The 23,378-nt window shown below is 42.2% G+C and overlaps 1 protein-coding gene across 3 annotated transcripts in view; it reads right to left on the bottom strand.

Annotated features, from left to right (window-relative positions):
• TXNDC11 (thioredoxin domain containing 11) overlaps nt 1-19,242 on the bottom strand; it is a 64,033-nt gene extending 44,791 nt beyond the window's left edge. The window contains exons 1-4 of one of the 3 annotated variants that reach the window (XM_024744155.1): nt 18,872-19,242; nt 11,531-11,747; nt 8,260-8,357; nt 4,679-4,808 (exon numbers count right to left, since the gene is read on the bottom strand). In XM_024744155.1, the coding sequence (XP_024599923.1) occupies nt 4,679-4,808; nt 8,260-8,357; nt 11,531-11,747; nt 18,872-19,113 (687 nt within the window). In that variant the 5' untranslated portion in view covers nt 19,114-19,242. Of the gene's footprint in view, nt 1-4,678; nt 4,809-8,259; nt 8,358-9,994; nt 10,047-11,530; nt 11,748-18,871 lie in introns of those variants that run through there. The other 2 variants (XM_024744157.1, XM_024744156.1) reach the window with 2 other exon arrangements.
• Between the last annotated feature and the right edge of the window lie 4,136 nt (nt 19,243-23,378).

Here is a 23,378-nt window from a genome sequence, read left to right as displayed (position 1 = left end):
TTAAAAAAAAAAAAAAAAAAAAAAAAAGAAGTAAAAGCACTTGAAAACTGAAGAGCACTTACCAATGAATAGTCTACTCATTTTTTGTTTGCTAACAATGTCTAAAGTATTTTGGAATCTACAGAATAATCACAGGCTCCGGACGCGCAGGCCCAGCAGCCATAGCTCACGGACCCAGCCGCTCTGCAGCATGTGGGATCCTCCCGTACCAGGGCACAAACCCGTGTCCCCTGCATCGGCAAGCGGACTCTCAACCACTGCGCCACCAGGGAAGCCCATAACCATCACTCTTTTAATGTCTTTCTACAATGTTCAGTAAATTAAAGGCAAAATTGTTTTCCTAAAAATTACATCTGGGGGAACTAAGATCCCACCTGCTGTGGGACAACTAAACCTGTGTGCCACAACTAGAGAGCCTGTGCACCAGAACTACTGAGCCCGCTCACTCTAGAGCCCCCGCGCCACAACTAGAGAGAAACCCATGCACCACAACAAAGAGCCCGTGTGCCACAATGAAAGATCCCGCATGCTGCAAGGAAGATCCCACGTGCCGCAACTAAGACCCGATGCAGCCAAATAAATTAAAAAAAAAAAATTGCATCTGGTTTCAGTGTCATATTTTATAAACATAAAAGTATGGAGAACGATGCACAATCTGATTTGGGTAGGTTTGAGATATCTAAGTCAAATAAAATATTTTCCATTGGTTAAAAACTTCTACTCTTCTAGGTAATTCATTATCAAATCATCTGAAACAGGCTTTTAAAAGGATTCATCTGTAGGACTTACAAAAATTCAAACCAAGCTAGAATTAGAGCATTCCTCTTTATAATAGCAATAGAAGCGTATGTGAATAGAGTTCAGTATACGTATAATAAAAGTTTATGTCAATATAAGAAGTTGTTAATTTCAGGGTATCATCACTTCCCAAGTAATAAACCCTAACTACACAATCTTATGATGATCCAAACTGTTCACAAATATCTGGATTAGAGATAAACTTATGAGTAATCAATGTGTGCTTTTAAAATGAGGGGAAAATTATCAAATGCACTCCTATAAGACGTCACAAACACATCTAGAGATAGAAGCAAAAAACAAAGCCATCCTAACAAACCTTAGAAGTGCCACAGAAACATTAAATAATTATTTCAGCCCAATTTTGGTATACCTAAATTTAAACACATTTGATATTGAAATCTATATAAAAAATATAAATTAGGAGACAAGGCTCTTGATCAAAACAAGTATCTTTCATACTAAGACTTTTTAAAATCATCAATACCCTTAACACATTTAGGATGCATACTTTTTAGGGGGGTGATTGTGGTACAGACAAACAATTTGAGTAGAAAGTTGAATATCACGGACATCTATTGATGACAACATAACTCACTCCTGGCTCTAGCTCCCCACAGGTAACACTCCAGAATTTTCTAGTTAAGGCACTGCTTAATTTTCATCTTCTTTCTACTGATACTGTTATAAGCAGATAAACTTGCAACAACTAGATTGTGGCATTCTGTGTGCTACATGAAAAAACGTGTTTATACTAGGACCTGTGGGGCATCCTTAAGGCCTTATTTGGGGAAACAATAATGGAGAGCAGTGGCTCTCAACTGAGGTGATTTTGCCCCCCTAAGGGGCATTTGACAATGCCTGGATATTTTTGGTTGTCACAAGTAAGAGGGGGGTGCTACTGGTAACTAGTAGGTGGAGGCCAAGGATGCTGCTAAACATCCTGCAAAGCACAGGACAGTACCCCAACAACACAGAATTATCTGATTCCAAATGTCAATAACGCCGAGGTTGAGAAACCTTAATTTAGAGGAATGTCTGAAAGTATATTATGCTCCAGAGTGGGGCCTCCCAAAATTCCTTTATCTTTCCTATTTATTTAACTATCAAAAACCATGACAGTGGTTTCATTTCTGGATCTGGAATTTTGTCTTTACATTATCTTACAGAGAGTAAATGAAATTGATATCATTTCTTCCTAGGCAGTATTTGGTATGTTTCACAAGATAAATGGCTTCACATCTGAAACCACGCTGGGCATGACTCCCGAGTTCTTTCACAATTAATCAAATACTGCCTCTTGCCAACCCAACAATTTCATCTCCGTGAAAAGAAGCCCAGCAAAGATGATTCTAACGTGATAAAAGCCATGTACAGCTTTCGGGAGGCACTTGAAAGGCTGACAGAAGCTATACAGCGTCCCAGCTTGGCAGCACTCTCTTGGGTCTCATCTTAAAAGCAGTCTCATCATTGCTGTACATCTTCTAATTAAGTGGGCTGCCAAAAAACAACCTTGAGTAATGTGTGGACTCAATGTCAGACTTGGAGCATAATCTCTGAAAGTGCTGCTGGAAAGCAGGTACAAAGAATGCAGAGGCTCAAGGTCAGGAATCATCCTGGCTGCTCAGTCATAACCATGCACTTGTCTCCCCTGCAGATCCAACTACAAAGACACTACAAACATCTTAGAGGCAATAAATAAAAAAGGAGTAGAAAGATCTCTGACACAGATGCTCAAAGGCATTGTGTCAAAAATACTTTCCCAACCACAAATGATGAACCTTCTTCTGTCTGCCTCTTTCCAGCCTCTAAACTTCACCAAAGCCAGCAGTCAGGAGGGATTATCTGAGCCAACTCCCTTATTTCAGAGATGAGAAATCTGCATAAAATGCAGAAATCACAGATTTCTGTCAGGGCTAAAACCCAAGCGTCCAGAGTGCTAGCTGAGTCCGTCTTATCACATGACCTCTGCTAAGAACTGTCTCAGGACTCTCTGGATACAAATCTCTGATAGAGCTGGATATAATAATAAAGCCACCTCTCTGTGCTCTTTTAAGGCTAAACAATCTCAATTTTTTCCACACTCTTTTGGTGTGGGGTAAGTACATGCTGTATGCTATTTGATGTTCCACAGCTCTTCTCCCATTTCTTTATTTTTTAGAAGATACTGACTGAAAATTTAAAGAAAAAAACAGAGGGTACCAATCTGGGCATGATGTTCTATAAAAGTCCCAACAGAAGCTAAGCTGAAGGAAGAACTCTTGGCCCTTAAAGGTCATTTTTTATCACCTTAATTACAAAACAAACAAAAGGTGTTTATATCAATGTAAGTTGGGAATTCCGGCAGGTGCTGTGCACATTTCGAGCTCTCTCAGTAGTGCTAAATATCCAGGATTTTTCCACAATGTCATTTTCACTGATAAAATTTCATTTATTAGGACTACATCCTAGCAGGCATTTCCTTTTTTTTTGTTTAATCTCATCCCTGTTTTACAGATGAGGAAATGGAGGCATAAAGAGGTTAAGTATAATACCAGCCAGAGGCCATACAGCTAATAAGGTGGAGATGAGTTTGGATTCAAGTCTGTCCAAGTCCTGATTCTTCACCATTTTGCTGGACCACCTCCAGTGACTGCTTGTCATCTGGTGCAAATCTATGTGAAAACCCACATCATGCAATCATTGCACCTAAAAGTTAAAAGGAATCTCAAGAAAACCCTGTTCCCGGGCCCTGACGCCTGACAGATGAGTGACCTGCCCCAAGTCACAGACCCAGTTAGCGCTGCCAAAGGGACTAGGCCCAGGCGCCCTGCCTCCTACTATAGCTCCTGCCCAAGTGCCTCCCAGGCAAAACGGGAGCAAGCCCATGAGGGGCACAGAAACCCACCCTTTATCCACATAAGAGTCAGGAAGCATTCACCCTAATGCACATCTGACAACTACAAGCAGAATAACTAGATAGTAACACTGCTGCTTAGGGAATCTGCTAATAGTTAACATAAAGTGTCCCTAACATAATTGAAAAAAGCTGTAAATGATGTTCTAGGGAAAGAAATTCACATCCTACCTACATAAAATATACATAGTGTAAAAGGTAAACTTCAACTGAGTGACAATTGTTAAATTCTGAATTACTGAGGTGTGGATTCATATGGTTTTTATCTCTGTCAGGTACTTATGGTCTTGATTTTGTTGTAGCTAAGCATCATTTTTACTTGTGCCCCAGTATGATTTTATACTTGATCCAATGAATTTTTTTGTGGAACTATTTTTATAATTTACTGAGATTGTTTTAAGCTTTATACTGGCCTCTCAATAAGCTGTCCTGAACACACACTGAGGATCCTACCAAAATAATCCATCAGGGGTTGACTGGCAATGGGAAAGCAGTAGAGAAGCCATGTTAGGAAACTTCCTGTTAATGAACCTTGAAATTGTTATGCACCTAATAAAACAGAAAGGAACATATTCCTAGTTTTGTTTTGCTTTTTTAAAGTTAAACTACAACTGACAAGAAAAACCAGGGATCTGAGTAAAATGCTGTAAGCAACAAATAAAACTTTTAGAAATCTGTAGCTGCATAAAAATTATAAGTTAATTTTTACATACTCTAACTTAATTGTGAGACAAACTGAAAGTTTGTTAAAAATTCCTGAATAAAAATTAGACAAGGTTTTGCAAGTATTTTACTCTCTAAAAACTCACTTGGCCAAACTATCCCTATAATCAAGTATCTCAAAAAGCATTTAATTGGGGCTTATCTCTAATGTGATCTTTTAATTGCTACAAATCAGGAGGTATAAAGACTCTTCTAATATAAACAATCCAATGCAACCCAGTGAAGCCTGGGGGAATGGGAGAAGATAGGAAAGATAGGTACCTCATAGTTTGAGAGAAAATCTAGTAATTCTGATTGAGATGGGATGTAGAGAAGTGGTTTCATCACACGGCGGACAAACTTCTCAATGTAAACAGCACTCATGGGGCCTTTGTATTCGATTGGTCCAAAACTAGTACCAAAAAAATAAAAATTAAAAATAATACACCACGCATTAAACCTGTAATATATACCTGAAATCATCAACATCACAAAATGAAAAAGCCTTGCTTTAGGATCCCAACTGTTTCATATGTAAGTAGCCTTCCTTGTCTCAGGAGGTAACTGGAGGGCCAATTAAGAACAAGCATTTTATGTAAGGGGGGGTACAAGGGGCCGTTACTTTTTTATATGAGCGTAATTCTGAAAACTGAATTTCAGATCAAAGAACATTCATTCTAGTCTCTGAAAAAAATTAATTCTCACAATATTTCTTTAAAAAACAAAACAAAACAAAACAAAACAGACGACCCTGGAAACTGACCAAATGCCAAAGGATTCCAGGATCTTAACTACACAATTCAATTGGGGGTGGGGGGATGTAGGGGCAGACTTTCCAAGTCACTCTAAAATAAGGAACAAGTTGAATAGTTGGTCCTTGGCCTACTAAAAAGTAGTTATTAAATATTCTTAGATGCACTTACGCAAAGGATCACTAAATGAAACTTAAACCTATTTAAAGCTTTATTACAACAACAAAAAATTATATGAAGGTATGAAATCAGAGACCTATACAAATGATCTTCCTTATTTTCCCCTCCAGTTGTGCTTGGGAATGCACAGGAATTTGATTTAGTATTGCTAAGCAATGCTTCCAACATTCAGTTATCCTAAGCTAATCAGAATCCTCACATGGCTTTCTTCAATCTTGCACAAAAGAGACATTGCTCAAATATAATTGGATGGTATGTGGTGGGGGTGAGGGAGTATGGTGAAATTCACCAATTCCATAACCATTCTTCTCTCTAAATAGAAATTGACATTAAGCTTACCTTTAATAGCAACAATAGAGCACAGTAAAGAAATGTATAAATGGTGATCACTTAACTATAATATATGGTTACAGAAATTAACACACACATATAATGTGATGAGATAAACACAATTCTTCGGTGTGCACTGCAGAATATGATACCAGACAGAGGAATATTAGCATGAAAAAAGTAAAAATAGCATTCTACATGCACAGCTGAGAGACTGCGTGAACAATTCTGTCAATCAAGACTTACTACAACTCATTTGTTAACTAATTCAAGTTTTAAAATTACTACCACCACCAACCCCATCAACCACCACCAATTTTTAATTTAAAGGAAGAAATCAAAAAAATCATCTGATAACCTATTTTGTTGAGCAAAAAGGAGGCAAGTGATCTGGAAACCTCGTTACTCAAGCAAACAGGCTCTGCTGAGGTTCCCTGGTACCGTGTTACAAGGGTCCCAGTGACTCGTAATGAGACGATCCCAGGATGCAGGATGTAGGACACGTTTTGCCAACACACTATAGCCATTGCCTTAGAACAAGCTGATCTAGGGCAGCTGAACTCTGCACAGAGTGTTTTGAGAAAACTACTCCCTGCTTCAGAGCCTTTTATAAACTGCCTTTGTAACTGGCATCAATACAAGCCAAAAAATGGAATCTACTTTCACAAAACAGAAAAGCCTGCTAATTTCTGTAAGCAGCTACTACTAGTTAAGCCATTACACAAACAGTAGCAGCAAGAACACACACAAACAGCAGTGGTCTGTCCAGTGATGAGACTCAAGGGCCATATTTGCAACCACCATTAGCCAAAAGAACCTCAAGACTACCAAATGCTCACAAGAGAGTTTAGTTGAAGGAACACATTCATTCATATGTATATGTATAAAACAGAGGACTTGAAGATTCTTAAATAGAATATGAAAAGGCTACCTTTTGGGTATCTCTGTGCCTTAGCACTTTCTTCTATTTTTGGGACATCGGGAATGGTAGATGTTGAAACAGGTATTAATGGGTCTGAACTGACTTATACAAGTAAAAGTTTAACAGGCAAAGATGAGGGGCAAGCACTTCAAGGCAAGTACCAGCCTCAAATTCCTCATGTGTAAAATAAGACGGCTGGACTAAGTATTTCTAAAGTTCCTTTCGTGTCCTTCCAATCTTTCTATAAAACTAAGAAAACAAATAGTGCAAGACAATGTTACACACCCACATATCCCAAAATGACATTTGTATTCAATTCAAGGGAACTCTTGTTATTTTAATGTCACATCAAGTTAAGTCTACCTCTGGGCAGCTGGCTTGGTTACATACAGTTGCACGACCTACACTCCCTGCTAGCCATCTGTGCCCTATTTCCTATTTCGAAAAAAAGAAGCGCAGGGATCTCTCCAGGGGAAGCTTATCGCCCATTACACAGCACTGACTTTGAGATCCTTCAAGTATAACACCTTACACTTACCTTCTGGAAAACAAAAAAAAGTAACCATCAGAAAGTTACGCTGAGAAACTGTTCTTATACCCAGAGGAAAATCTGAGGGTGGAGATAGGGTAGGAAAGCGTGTTTTTGCCCAAATACTATTTAATAGCTCCTGAGAAACAATACTCTGTTCCACACAAAGTTTATGTTAGAGACATGGGAGTGAGCTGCAAGATGACAGATAATCCACAAATGATAGTCTGTTGATGTTTGTAATAAATCCCCATTGATTAAGGCCCAGGAATTTTAGAGGGAGGAAATAAAGCCTAAAAAAGTAAAGCTCTTACTGGTGAACTCTTCTTAAACCATTTTACAGTAACAAACTTCAAGCCAATTACAAGCAGTAACAAACTTCACGCCAATTATACTACACAGAGTCCAGAATCCCATCTCCTGTCTCCAAAATCCTTCAAGTCAGATTTTAGACATAACTTAACACCCACAGCAAGGTCTAGGCAGTTCTCCAAAATGAAACACCAGTATTTCTGCAGCAAAATGAGTACAGTGGCACCTGATGTGGTATAAAGACTACAGGTGGCCTCTTGCTACTTCAGGCCAGATGAACGCATTTGGGGACAAGTTCATGGAAGTCTTTCAGGTTTTAAAATCTCTCTGGATTTCAGGATGATAGATTATAGGATTGCGGACTTGTAGTCTTTTTCTTCCCAATTTGAAAAGATGTTAGATACCCTCTTGACTATGCTATGCTGCCAGGTAATGGGATAAGGACTTCTGTACATTTTTATACTATAAAATACTTTTCAAACATTTGAAATGTTCAGCCACACAATGGAGTAACTGGTATAATAAAAACAATGCTATCGAATATGTAATGACATGAAAAAGTGTTCACAAAATAAAGAAAAAGCAGTTGAAGAGATAGTATTACTACATGATCCCATTTTTTAATTAAAAAAGGGGGGGTGGATATGTATATTCACAGGAGGATATAAATCAAAACACACAGTGATTATGTGTTTATGAATGGCTAATAAAATCACAGACCCTTTTATTTATTTTTGCTTATCTGTATTTTCTCAATTTTCTACAATGAATATAACAAAAATCACTTTGAAACTGATAAACTTAATTGGAATTAGAATCGCTACTTGAAAGTTCTTACCTCCGATGATACAGATATATTACAGGAAAATAAAAGAAGTGTTTCTGTTTTCTGCATTTCCCCTGATTCCACCAACAGTTAACTGCGACAAACAACACCTGCAAGCCAAAGAAGGTTTCAAATAACTATAAACAGCAACTGAAAAATTGCCAAGATTTAAAAGATAAAATTATAGAAATGGAACAATTCCTCTCTGAAACAGAAAGTATTAAAAAAATTGTTTTTTGAGTGTTCAAAGAAGGTCATCATTTACCACGACAAGGACAAACAAAGACACCTGTCCATAGTGTCCAGCTAGGACTCTGAATATTTTGGAGTCTGGCCCAAGAGGAGAATGATTTGCTTCAAATTCTGAAGTGAATGACACCAGCAAACTTTTTCTAAGCATGGTTACACTAAAACTCAGTAGTAGGATGTGTCTTTTCTTAGTCAAACTGAGCATCTGAGAAGGAAAAAAATCTTACCTACAGATGAAATATCACAAATTTCAAAGGACCATTTTAAAATTTTTAATAACTATATTAAAAATGAATAAATATAATAGATGACTAGAGCTATGCTCTAAAATGTACCATTAGATAGCAAAATATGGATTAAGTATGTGTTTATAGGTAAATGCTAAAGTATTTAAGGAGGAGTGTCCCAATGTCCACAATTTACTTTTGAAATGTACCCAAAATAAGATGGATTAACAGATTGTAGCAGAGTGTCTCACATTTGCTACTACTGACATTTTGGGCTTGAATTGTTACAGGGTTTTTTGTTGATGCTATGTTTGTTTTTGTTGGGGGTGGGGTGAGGGGAGGCTCTTCCACACACTGGATGCAGCATGGTGTAGGATCCCTGGCTTTTACTCCTTAGATGCCAGTAGCATCCCCCTCAAGTAGTGACAACCAAAGACCTCTCCACAGTCCCAAAGGTCCCCTGAGAGACAAAACTTTCTCTAGTTGAGAACCACTGATTAGAGGGATGGTAAGATGAACAAACACATGATAAAACAAGTGTAATAAAATAGTGATAGAATTTAAGTGGCAGGTATATATTTGCTATATATTTTAAATTTTTTATAATAAAATATTGAAAACATATGAAGACTACAAATGAAAAGTCACTTTCAGATGCCTTATATTTAGATAGCAATATTGCTCAAAACTTAGTGGAAACTCTCAAGAGCTCCTTTTATAGTCTACCCATTAGAAAGAAGAGCAACAATATCTTTACTAAGGTTGACATCTCAAAAATAGGGCACAATCTACTGTGTATGCTAATTTTATTAAGTAATGTGGTGCAAAAAATTTTTGCCTGTTTCCAAAAATAAACCCAGTCCTTTTCCCTACTGAGAACATAGAACAATAAGCTCTCAATTTAGAAGAAGCTGAAAAACTTTTTTGAAAAAAGCAGAGCCCATCAGCTGTGGAGGGCACTGTAACCTCTACCATTTGTCCCGTGACCTTTAACAAACCACTCTGCCCTCTAAACCTGAGGTCCTGCTTCAGAGGAACCAGGCTACCAGCATCAGCTTGCAGGGCTGTCCTGAGGAACAGCACGGGCCTGCACACCAGTACACCATCCCTATAGTCACTCTGAAGGACATATTCCCTAAGCTGACAGTAAGATAACAAGTAATTGACACTTACCCTAAAATGAAACAGATTCTCCCCTTTTCCCCCACAAGTTCTCTAAATTTAGAAAACTTGGGGAATGACTTACAAAGTGGTGATTACTTTAAGCTTACCTCCCAGTGCTCCCTTAGAGTCCTTTCCTCCCTGCAAGTGCTGGCTTGGTTACTATCAGCCATTTTTAAGGGGGGTGAGAGAGAGGGGTAAAGGGAAGACAAGGAATAGATCAATTCCATGGGTCCAAAGCTGGAACACAAAATCACAGCCCCCTCAGAATCAATGTTATAGGGAACGAAGAGTTCTATTTAAATACTATTTGGTACTACACATTCAGGGATATAAAACAGTTAAAAAGGCTTTGGCAGGCTGGGCAGGAAGCCTAGCCACCATTTATAACATTGTTTCTAAGAAAAACCAACTGAGAGTTCCAAATGAACTTCTGGAACTCAGCTGCACCACAAGTTACCCCAGATCAGTGGGTGTCAGTAGCAGCCTCTTAAAAATCTATGGGATGCTTTTCTGCTGGTCGCAATGACTGGAGGAGCTATCGGGCATGTAGTGGGCAGAGGCTGTGGTACATACCCTGCAATGTTCAAAACTGCTCTGCACAGGGAATAGTCATCCGCATCACCCAGAGCAGTTTTAAATGTCCTGCCAAATACTAATGTTGAGGGAAACCTGTTTGTTATTATTCAAGCTCAGAACCGAATTCCATTTTATATGTGAATCCAAAGCATGGCTTTTGTGTTCACTGAATTTCTTGGAAGACAACTTCTGCTTAATTGAAGGCAGAAAGTACTTTGTTTGGTTCAGAACTTTACCAAGAGCTGTTCACCATTTAGAAAAATCAAATCACTGAGAGCAATGCCCTCATGGCACCTAAGCTGTCAACACATCCTACTTTTATGGGCCTGCATTTGTAACTGTCCCATTCACAGTGGTTCTACATAAAGGTACAGCACTTACATACTGAAACAACATGTGATTTAATTATACACTTTTCTTTTTCCCCCATCTTTGTGTTACAATTAGCACATCAGATTGGCTATTTTGAAATTATATGTATAGGGAAGTTTATCATCTATGAATTCCTTTTGAGGACAGAAAAAGGGACATCATAAAATACATACATAAGGACAATGGGGATCCACTGGATTAAAAAACACTGCCAGACCGAAGGCATATATATCAATTGCCTATATATCCCTCTTATCTAACACAAAGGTGGCATTCATTAAATATCTGTTGAACATAGTTCTGGTCCCGGGATTTGAAAGGTCTGCCTAGTTACACTGTACTCATGATACATAAATTTCTCTTACATAAAATAACTAATCAGCAAATATCAAATGTATACTCAATGAGGATTTTCAGTCTTCCCACCGAAGCCAAACAGCATGGCACCCTGAGATAAACACTGGCCTGCATCACAAGGAATTGCAGAATCTCCTCCCTCTCCTGCCTCTGACCAACTATGACCATCACAGTCAGAAATTCTATTTCTTTATAGAAGGCTTTACAATTTATGAAGAAAGGCTCCTGGCCTTCACCCTGGCAAAATCAGCCATCTGGGTAAGGTGTCTCTATGGGGATAACCAGCCCTGCATAGGAACTGACGGCCATTTGATTCTCAGGCTGAATGTCAGCATTACCTGGTCTGAAAGCTGACTCGCTACTTGTTCAATTTCTGCCCTGGCGGCGATGGACTGTCCACACCACGGAGCGTAGAAGAACAGGAGCACCACCTCCGAATCCTGGCGAATGTGCTCTGCGTAGTCCAGCTGCCCCTGGAAGAGGTCAAGAACCGGAGACCTCGAGGAGAAAAAGCTGACAGGTGGCTTTGCTGGAATTATCACATCTTTTGCTCGACTAAAAAAAGAGCAAACACAAACAAGATTGTTTATCTTCTTCTAACAACAGCTCTGTGTGGAAGAAGAATGAAGCTTAAAAGAAAAGTCTTCTTTTGAAAAAGAAAATGGAGTTCCCAAACCACTGACCTGGAGTACAAAAGTAATATTTTGTGCTAAGTTAAGGCAACATTTGGCTGAGAGAATGCAAGATATGAATAACACGCTAAAACGATTCTTGGACTTCCCCAGTGGCGCAGTGGTTAAGAATCCACCTGCCAATGCAGGGGACACGCATTTGATCCCTGGACCGGGAAGACACCATGCCTCGGAGCGACTAAGCCCGTGCACCACAACTACTGAGCCTGCACTCTAGAGCCTGCAAGCCACAACTACTGAGCCTGCGTGCCTAAAGTCTGTGCTCCGCAACAAGAAAAGCCACAGCAATGAGAAGCCTGCGCACCACAACGAAGAGTAGCCCCCACTTGCCACCACCAGAGAAAGCCCACACACAGCAACGGAAACCCAATGCAGCCAAAAATTAAGAAACAAATAAATAAATAACAAAAACGATTTTTAAAAAAGTTATTTTATTTATTTTTGGCTGTGTTGGGTCTTCGTTGCTGTGCACGGGTTTTCTCTAGTGGTGGTGAGCGGAGCTACTCTTCTTTGTGATGCACAGGCTTCTCACTGTGGTGGCTTCTCTTGTTGCGGAGCACGGGCTCTAGGCTCGCAGGTTTCAGTAGCTGTGGCACACGGGCTCAGTAGTTGTGGCACATGGGCTTAGTTGCTCCGCGGCATGTGGGATCTTCCTGGATCAGGGCTTGAACCTGTGTCCCCTGCATTGGCAGGTGGATTCTTAACCACTGCATCACCAGGGAAGTCCACAAAAACGATTCTTAACAATGTCTGCCCAGGTATGGGGTGGGAGGGCAGTGGAGAGCAGAAGAGAAGGGTGTCTTTGAGAGAGCGCCAAATCCTAACCACTAGACCACCAGGAAGAGTTGAGAAGGGTGTCTCTGAATAATCTAGATCCTTTCCTCTCCCACCCAAAAGACTCCATCCTCATCTCTCTGCAGCCTTGCTCTCCACAAAAGCCACTGATCTCCAGGGTTTCAGAGCCACCAGGGAGTCACTCAGAATTAAGGGGAGGGAGCACACGTGGCACCACTAATAGGCATTGGAAATGCTTACAATCAACTCACGTTAAGTTTATTGGCTGGAGCTGGCCTGTAGTTACCCAGGGCACTCAGGCAAAAGTAATAATTAAATAATAATGTAGATTTCTCCAGATATATGTTATGATCCGAAGGTTAATAAAGATGAATAACAAAGCAACAGCCCATTTTACTGGAAAACAGGTTTCCTAAGTACGTATTTGAGATTCCCAGAAGGTCAGGAGGAGAAAGAAAATAAAACTAAACAAGTAGTCAGAAGTCACAGAGCTGCCACTATTTCCCCATCAAGACAAAAAGGTCTCGGCTCAAGCTGCATCCCACCAAGTTAAACAGTCCTAGTAAATGCCTTGAGCTGCCCACATATCTGCATTAAAATAGTATAAAACTATTATAGCAGCTTAGCTAAGAAACCCATAGAGGAAATAAAAATGGAACCCTAAAAAATATTCAATTAACCCAAAAGAGGTAATTCCCTGGCAGTCCAGTGGTTGGGACTCCGTGCTTTCACTGCAAAGGGCCTGGGTTCAGTCCCTGGTTGGGGGACTAAGATCCCGCAGGCCCCAAGATGCAGGGGGGGAAAAATGCAGAAAAGGACCAAGAAAGGAACAAAAACCAGAAGGTACGAATGGAAAACAAATAGCCAGAAGGTAGACATGAACCCAACCATATCAATAATTACATTAAATATGAAAGGACTAAACCACCCAATTAAGAGGAAGAGATTGCCAGGTTGGATAATGAAGCAAAACCCAACCATATGCCATCTAAAAGCAGTTTGAACATAAAGACATAAGGATGGGAAAAGATAAACCACATGAATAGTAAGCATAAAAAAGCTGTAGTAACTCACTAGGTGAAAGGATAAATAAACTGGGGTGTATTCTTACAATTAAACGTTACTCAGCAATATAAAAAAAGAACTGATACACACTATAACTGGATGAGTTTCAAAATAACTATACTGAATGAAAGAAGTCAGACACTAAAGAATACATATGAGTGCATTTATATGAAATTCCAAAACAGGCAAAACCAATCTATAATGAAATAAATCACATCAGTGGTTGTCTAGAGCTGGGAGTGGGGCAGGAAGGCTAACTGCAGAGGGGTACTGAGGAAATTTTCTGGGGACAAGGAAATGTTCTATATCTTGACTAAGAGAATGGAGGTGGTTACATTTGCCAAAAGTCATGGACCTATACATGTAAAATGTGTGAATTTTACTGAATGTAAATTATACTACAATGAAGTTGATTAGCAAAAAGCTTTGCTGGTGTGTCACCTCCTTGGTGAGGATTGCTCTGATGAGTCTACCAGAAGCAGGCGGCTCTCAAATTTTTTTATCTCAGCTTCCCGTTGAGAAGTTGCTTTCATAGCCCTCACCATAATCTGTAACTTACTTATTTTACCTGTTTATTAACTCCATGAGGGCAGGGATCCTGGCTCCCTTTTTCACTGTTACATCCTCACTGTTTGGCAGTTCCCAGTACTCTGAAGTTCAGTAATTTGTGAAATGAACAAACCTACCCTACACCTTACTTGAACCTTTGTGAAAGCAAATTAAACATAAATCCATACAGACGTATATTATATTATTAAGGACAATCTGAAAGAATCAAAATGTCAGGGACTTCCCTGGTGGTGCAGTGGTTAAGAATCTGCCTGCCAATGCAAGGGACATGGGTTTGAGCCCTGGTCCGGGAAGATCCCACATGCCACGGAGCAACTAAGCCTATGAGTCACAACTACTGAGCCTGCGCTCTGGAGCCCGCCAGCCACAACTAATGAGCCCACATGCCACAGCTACTGAAGCCCACGCACCTAGAGCCCGTGCTCCACAACAAGAGAAGCCACCGCACCGCAAAGAGTAGCCCCCGCTCGCCACAACTAGAGAAAGCCCACACGTAGCAACACAGACCCAACACAGCCAAAAATAATAAATAAATACAAATGTCAGAAGGTCCATTTGCCTTACTAGGGGTGATTCTAAGGAACACCTAATTGTGTTCTAATTTTACACACGTGCAAATGAACTTGATAATCTGGTTTCTCAGAATATAGCAAAGTAGAAAGGAGGAGGAACAGGAAGGAATGTGCTGCTAGCTCTGAGATACGCAGCAGCCAGCCAGATATTTAGAATCAAAAGAGAAATCACACAAATACCCAAGACCTAAGCTACTCTAAGAGCCTTGGGTCACTTAGTTTGAGGAAAAGAGTCCACCCCCTTCTCTACATCTAGAAGGTGTCAGCTTCCTGAGTTAAGCCGGTTTTAAATATATTGCTTCCCCATTTTAACCAAAAATTATTAACATCATAAAGTAATGCTGTTAAAGGTTGCTATTAAATGCAACTCTCCTATTTATGCACTCACACTAACATTTTAACTCTGCAATCAGGGAGGTCTATGTAAAATATCTTCATAACCTGAAAACCAGTCACTTACACAATAATTCAAAAAAAAAAAAGTTCAGTAAGCAAATGCTACTGTGCTTCAGGCACTGCTCTACAGGAACCAAGGCTATAGGAGGGAGCACATGTTCTCAAGGGGCTTCCTTTCTCAGGGAGGGAGACAGGCAAACAACCAAACGTGTAAACAAACATAAAACCACACAAAATGATCATGTTCTGTGGAGAATTTAACACAGTGATGAGACAGGAAACCTAGAAGCTCCTCAATGGGGTGGTGGGCAGGGTGGTATCTTTTTTTATAAATTTATTTATTTGGCTGTGTTGGGTCTTCATTTCTGCGCGAATAAATTTCTCTAGTTGCGGCGAGCAGGGGCCAGTCTTCATCGCGGTGCGCGGGCCTCTCACTGTCGTGGCTTCTCTTGTTGTGGAGCACAGGCTCCAGACGCGCAGGCTCAGTAGCTGTGGCTCACGGGCCCAGTTGCTCTGCGGCATGTCGGATCTTGCCGGACCAGGGCTCGAACACGTGTCCCCTGCACTGGCATGCAGATTCTCAACCACCGTGCCACCAGGGAAGCCCAGGGTGGTATCTTTTAAGCTAAGACCTGAGTGACAAGACAGTCATGCAGAAGGGAGGGAGGTCTTGCAGTGAATAAGTGACACATTTCTCAGCAAGTCCAAAATGCTCCTGTTTGGAGGTTACTATTTTTGTACTATTCAAATTTCGTCTTAAAAGTCAGATACGCAATCTGAGGGAAAATGTAGGTCTGTGACAATCGAACAGAGGATAATCATCAACTTAGTACTGTTGCTCTGCATGTCCAGAGCAGCTCCTCAAGTAAATGAGCCAGATAAACCCATGGCCCGTCAAAAAGCAAACATTAACCAGGGCAGAGAAAACATATGCCTCTGCCCCAACAGAAACATTCAAGAGTTTCCATTTAACTCCTAAATTTGCTCTCGTTTTTGAGAAACTATACCTAGATCAAAGATTTCCTGCAGCTTTGAAGTGTAAATCTCAGGCACCAAAAACTCAAGAGATGGTTGCAAACAAGGAAGGCCTGTTGCAACTCCCAATTTTTGTATGAGACTCATACTCTACACTTCCTCCCAAAGGATCTGAAGCGGCTTTGAGCTTACAAAACGAAATAAAGCAAAATGAATATATAAAGCAAAATACATATAGAGATAATAGAGACAAACACTCACAATTTTTTCCCCCACAAAAAAACACACACAAATCAGGGTAAAAGGAAAGTGAGGAGGAAGTCATGGAGATTCAATGCGCAGAAAAGCAGGTAGCACAGAGATTTAAGTTCCCAGAAATGCACAATTATTCATAGTGTTTCAACCCCAAATCAACCTTTTCTTAATGTTATCTGATTTGAACTCAGCTAAGCAGCAAGACAGTGAAGAGGGCTGTCACCTATTTCAGGCCTGGAGCTATTAATAGAAATTAATTTTTAAAATTCTACTCTCCTTTAAGCCTCTGTCCTCATTAACACAAAGATCTTAAAAGTAAAATAGGAAAAGAGTGGCAGAAATGTTAGAGTCAGTTGTAGAGCGATAAAGTAGTATCATGACACCATTCCACCAAAGAAGACTCTAAAAAAATCAATCTGAGTCTATTAAAAGACTGAAATTTGCCAGTGGCACACAAAGAAGCTGGACAGGCAAGCAGCCTGTTCACTGGTTCACTCTCCTTGCCTGAAGTAGGTGGGGACCCTGCTCAGTCTGCTCTAGTAATTGGGTTTACACTCTTCCATCTTCCTGAAATCTCAAAGCACTTTCATATCTGTTAAGCCCTGTTCTCTCAGAGCGAACACCGCACGTTATTAACTATAGATGGACAAAGTGATGCAAGTAAGCCCCCCAACCCTTGCAGGAGAGAAAACCTCTCCTCCTAATTTGAATCCAAATACTACCTTGCAATATTCTACCTTGTAAAATACTTTAATTTCCTTGTGCAGGACGTGATAAAGAACAAGGTAAAGAGACTAATTCCTGACAATAAAGGATTCAAATTCCAGTTCAGCCACTTATTAGGTGGATGTGATTTGGGGCAAGTTTTGCATCACGACCAAAGCTCCACTCCTTCGTGTGTAAATTGGAAGGGTAAGAGTATGTATATCCAGACTTCACTGGATTGAGACTTAAGTGATCCATATTAGGCTCTCAGATCATGTGTTAAGTGAATAAATGCATTCATGTAATCTGTAGTTCTCAAACAGGCGATTCTGTTCCCCAGAGGGCATTTGGTACTGTCTGGAGACACTTCTGGTTGTCACAGTGGGGTGGAGGAGTAGGAGCAGGTAGTAGGTACTGGCATGTAGTAGGCAGAGGCCAGGGATGCCGCTAAACATCCCATAATGTACAGGACAGCCCGCCACAACAAGGATTATCTGACCCAAGATATCAACAGTACCAAGGCTGAGAAACCCCGCTGGTAGTATAGCACCTGGCACATAGCAAATGCTCAATGATAGTTATTATAATTTTCTTTCCACTACAATCCCCAATCCTTTGACATCTCTTTGACAACAGGGGCCACATATCGTCTTTAACAGACTCAATAAAAATGTTCCAAGTTGAAATCTTCCTCGTGGCCAATATGCCAGTCAGTGTCACCACAGATTTATAAATTGGGAGTCCCAGGAGATACACTGTGGATTTGGGAGCCCAAAAGTACTCTTGAAATTTAAAGTAAATTTTCTATTTGTGTACTTTCCCAAAGAGAGACATTAACTTTCACTCTTCCTGCTCACTACACTCCAGCCTACTCAGGCCTTCCTTCCAGTTCCAGGAAAACACCAGCCTTGTCCAGCCTCAGGTCAAAGGACCTTTGCACTTGCTCTTTCCCCTCCCCTGGACGCTTCCCCCAGATCTCCCCAATGCTGGCCCCTTCCCCTTCGTGGGTGCGTTTCCTACCTAGCTCCCTTAGGAAGGCCTTTCTGCCCCACGAAATTCGCTTCTATTCCCTGCACAGCACTTACTGAAGCTCTTTAAAATTATATTAAGTTTTCTTATTTACTGTCTGTACCACCCCCTGGAATGGAGAACAGGGACTTTTTATCTTCATCGCTCACCTGGATGAGCGCTCCGCACACAAGAGGTGCGGATAAATAATCGCTATATCGATGAGTGCATGAATTGTCAACATGTGGGACGCTAAAGGTTGTCTACGCCTAGCCTAGGCATAAGGGAAACAAAATGGGTGATAAATGAGGGTCCTGCAGCCTGCGCAGAAGTGACAGGGGCACCCCCAAGAAACCCCAACAGCTGACAAGCAGCTCGGAACCTGGCCCGCCTTCCTCGGTATTAAAATGGGAGGAAGGGGCGCCGGACAGCACCCCAAAACCTCGCCTTAGGGCTCGCTGGCCGGAGAGAAGAAACGCGGCGGGCATGGCCGCATGCTGGAGGAGGGTCAAGTCCATCGCTCCAGGCAAAGTCAGGCCCGACTTCCCCGGAGGCCGCTACGACCCTCGACCCCGAGGCCCAAGACGGCTACGCGCCGCCCGCCGGGCCGAGGGGGCGCCGGGCCCGGGGGTGCGGGCCGCCTCACCTGCAGGTGAATTTGAGTGCGAGAAGCAGCGCGCAGCCGAGCGCCACGGCCCCGCAGAGCAGCTCGGGCCGCCGGCGCGCCATGAGAGAGGCGCCGCGCAGCCCGCGGCGGAGCCGGCCCTCTGAGGAAGCAGCCGGGGCCGGGCTGAGGGAGCCGGAGCCCGCGGGGCCGCCGCCACCGCCACCCTCGTCTTCGGCGTCGTCGCTGCTGCTGCCGCCGCCGCGGCCTCCGCATTCCGACATTACATGCTCCCCGTCGCCGGCTTTATACCGCCGCCGCCGCCAAAGGCCCGAAGGCCCGGCCCGGCCCGTCGCTCCCCAATCCCGCAACTCGCCGAGCCAGCTAACCCGTACGGTCCACGTCAGCCTAGCCGCAGCCGCGGCGCCAGCCCCCGCGCAGGCGGCTCCGCCCCCACCCGAAAGGCTGCGTGGACACCGCCCATCAGCCCCTCCCCCATAGAGCCACGCCCCCTCGCTTACGGAGTCTGCGCAGATCCGTTCCCCGCTGGCGGCGGGGCAGCCGTGGTGTAGTCCAACAGGCCCCGCCCCCGTCCCTGACGTATCCGCCGAAGCCGCCGTAGCCACTTGCTCGCTCCGGTACCCAGTCCACAGAGTCTGCGCAGGCGCCGGCGCCAAGCGTCCGGCCACTCCTATCCCTGCATACAGCCAGCGCAGACCTCGGCAGACCCGGGCTACAGGGAGTTCCCGCTTGGCTCCTTGAGTTTAAAGAGCCGTGATGGTGACAGCAGTCGTGTCTGCAAATATCACTACAGGCTCCAGAGGATGTAGGTGCCATTTACTGTCCCCGCTTAATGAAAGGAAAACACGTACAGAGGCGAGAAGGGCCCGCGGATCCAGGAGTGAGGCGGGAGAGGTTACGGCCTCCGTTTACACATCTGTAAAATGGGGGTGATATCAGTACCACCCTCACAGAGCTGCTTTGAGGATTTTTTTAAATACATATTTATTTTATTTATTTGTGGCTGTGTTGGGTCTTCGTTACTGTGCACAGGCTTTCTCTAGTTGCGGCAAGCGGAGGCTACTCTTTGTTGCAGTGCGTGGGCTTCTCATTGCAGTGGCTTCTCGTTGCGGAGTACGGGCTCTATCTAGGTGAGCGGGCTTCAGTACTTGTGGCACACGGGCTCAGTAGTTGTGGCTCGTGGGCTCAAGAGTGCAGACTCAGTAGTTGTGGTACATGGGCTCAGTTGCTCCACGGCATGAGGGAACTTCCCCCACCAGGGCTCAAACCCGTGTCCCCTGAATTGGCAGGCGAATTCATAACCACTGTGCCACCAGGGAAGCCTTGCTTTGTGAATTAAATGAGGTCATTGATGGAAACTGCCGGGCCCATAGTGAGTACTCAAATTTTAGTGACTGTCGTCTCCCAGTGTCCATTTCCTGCACCAGTGAAGTGCTGTGCGCCTGAGCACCACGTCCCTACATCACACTCCTGGGAGGAGGGTCTGTACAGCCTGTACTCACTTCACAGATGCGAAAACCGAGGTTTGGAAAAGCCATGTGACTGCGGCCACAAAGCTAGTAGGTGAGGAATTCAGGCTCAAAGGCAAGGTTAACAAGCCGCTCCAGCGACCCACTGTCGACTCTAAATCCTCTGTGACTCTAAATGTTAGGTCCTTTCTAAGTAAGTGGTTTTTTTTTTTTAATTTATTTTTGGCCGCGTTGAGTCTTTGTTGCTGCGCAGGCTTTCTCTAGTTCTGGCAAGTGGGGGCTACTCTTCGTTGTGCGCGAGCTTCTCATTGTGGTGGTTTCTCTTGTTGCAGAGCATGGGCTTTGGGCATGCGGCTTCAGTAGTTGTGGTACATGGGCTCAGTAGTTGTGGCGCACAGGCTTAGTTGCTCTGTGGCATGTGGGATCTTCCTGGATCAGGACTTGAACCCATGTCCCCTGCAGTGGCAGGCAAAGTCTTAACCACTGCGCCACCAGGGAAGTCCCTCTAAATAAGTTTTTGTGATTAAAAACAAGTCGGAGAAGGATGAAATATGAGTTGAGAGTGACAGGAAGGGATTGTTTCCCTGGGACAAGTGTACCTGGAGCTAAGACAATGTCCATAATTACCAAATTGCTGGGGCCACAGATCTAGACTCGACTTCCGTTGTCAATAACTACAAACCAGGCAGATAAAACTCGGAGGGAACTAAGGCAGTATGATGCCACGCAAAAAAACAAAAAAAACAGGAGATGAGACCCCACCTGTGCCGCAAGCCAGCTGCATGACCCCGGTGCAGATTTTCCAGGGATGTAAAATGTGCTATGAATGGTCACCTTCGGAGGTGACCCAGAGCATTAAGTGTGTTAACCGCGGAGGTCCAACATGGTAGCTCATATTCACCTGCCATTTTGCTCTTTGGTTTCTACATCTCTTTGTTCTTTACTTCCTTCTTTTGTATTAAGTGGATCTTTTCTAAAACATTATTAATTCCTTTAATGATATAAAACTTTTTTTTTAGTTACTTCAGATTTATACTAACTTAATTTCAGTAAGATAGGGAAACTGCTCCAGTACAGCTCCGTTTCCTCCTCCCTTTTTTATGCTATTATTACTCTTTTTTTAATCTACTACAAACTGAATAATATAGTGTTACATTATTGTTTTATATAATCTTATTGGAAGAAGCTAGAAGAGAAAAAATGTATTTCTAGTTTTTAAAATAATATTAACCTTATTTACCGTTTCTAGTTCTCTTGATTTCTTTGTGAGATTTGAGTTACATAGTATATTACTAACAAAAACAAATATGGTCCGAAGTCACCAGTACCCATTCACTGTAGGTTGCTAGAACAGAATCCACACTACTCTTCCATAAGACACCTGTCGTTTGCACAGGCCTTTATAAGGTTCAAAGTACTTTTGCTGCCTGTGGGTTATCTCATGAGACCCACAATATCTTATGGCAATGCAGGGCGGCGTCTTACAGGCCAGGAAACCACCCTGGATCAATAAAAGGATGTCTCCTTTACTATTCTCTTTCTAGACATCTTGCTGCTGCTCTGGCCTTAGGTGTTCTCCTGAAACAATGATAAATTCATTTCGGATTACACCAGGCCATCTGGGTCAGGCTGCACTGCTCTTCAAGGCTATGTCAGCCCTAACAAGTCCACATCAACCAATATCTGAGCTTTCATGGCCACCACTTTTTATACCATGATCAAGGTGGTGGCATTTGAGTAGGGGGCAGGGGGAAGATTACATATATTTCTCCCAGGTATTAATCCTTTTCTTAGAATCGGAGAGAAATAATGCTTGTTAACTTTTTTTTTCTTAATCAGAGTTCTTTTTTTTCCTTTCGTGTGCTAATAATCATTTTTCCCCTGCCCCAAATTTTGTAATTCTGTCTTTTTAACTGTCTCATTACTATTGTGTCTAAGCCAAATTTGGTTATTTTTAAAAGTGAGTTACTATGGTAACTCAGTATCACTTGCTTCAAATATTTTATTCTACTTTGTCCTTTCAGCAGTTTCCTTTTTTTAGATATATAAATTTATTTATTTATTTATTTTGGCTGCGTTGGATCTTTGTTGCCGTGTGTGGGCTTTCTCTAGTTGCGGCGAGCGGGGACTACCCTTCATTGTGGTGTGCGGGTTTCTCATTGCGGTGGCTTCTCTTCTTGTGGAGCACGGGCTCTAGAGCGCAGGCTCAGTAGTTGTGGTACACGGGCTTAGTTGCTCTGTGGCATGTGGGATCTTTGCGGACCAGGGCTCGAACCCATGTCCTCTGCATTGGCAGGTGGATTCTTAACCACTGCGCCACCAGGGAAGTCACTCACCAGTTTCCTTAAATCTGAGTCTCTGGTTTGGTATTCTGTCAGTATTTCTTACACAAGAAAACCCGTATTTTACATTCTGTAGTTTCAACTAAATTTTTTAGAAGTTGAAGTACAGTTGATTTACAGTATTGTGTTAGTTTCAGGTGTACAGCATAGTGTTTTTTTGCAGATTATGTTCCATTATAGGTTATTACAAGATATTGGGTAATTCCCTGTGCTATATACAAGGTATAGTAAATCCTTGTTGCTTATCTATTTTATGTATAGTAGTTTGTATCTGTTGATCCCATTGTTCCCTCCCTCCCTCTCTCCTTTGGTAACCGTAAGTTTGTTTTCTGTGTCTGTTTCTGTTTTGCATATAGATTCATTTGTATTATATTTTTAGGTTCCACATAGAACGGATATTATATAGTATCTATCTTTCTCTGACTTAGTTCTCTAAGCATAATATCCTGTGGCCCATCCATGTTGCTGCAAATGGCAATATTTCATTTTTTTATGGCTAATATTCCATTGTACGTATATATACATATATATAGCATATATATGTATAAAACATCTAATGCTTTTTTTTTTTTTTTTTTTAGTTTTATTTTTTGGTTGCGTTGGGTCTTTGTTGCTGCGTGTGGGCTTTCTCTAGTTGTGGCGAGCAGGGGCTACTCTTCCTTGTGGTGCGCGGGCTTCTTATTGCGGTGGCTTCTCTTGTGGAGCAGTGCTCTAGGC

Source organism: Neophocaena asiaeorientalis, unplaced genomic scaffold (assembly GCF_003031525.2).
Source record: "Neophocaena asiaeorientalis asiaeorientalis breed wild unplaced genomic scaffold, Neophocaena_asiaeorientalis_V1.1 scaffold91, whole genome shotgun sequence".
NCBI classification, from domain to species: domain Eukaryota; kingdom Metazoa; phylum Chordata; class Mammalia; order Artiodactyla; family Phocoenidae; genus Neophocaena; species Neophocaena asiaeorientalis.
The sequence above is the reverse complement of the archived record's forward strand: the minus strand, read 5'-3'. Positions and strand labels throughout refer to the sequence as shown.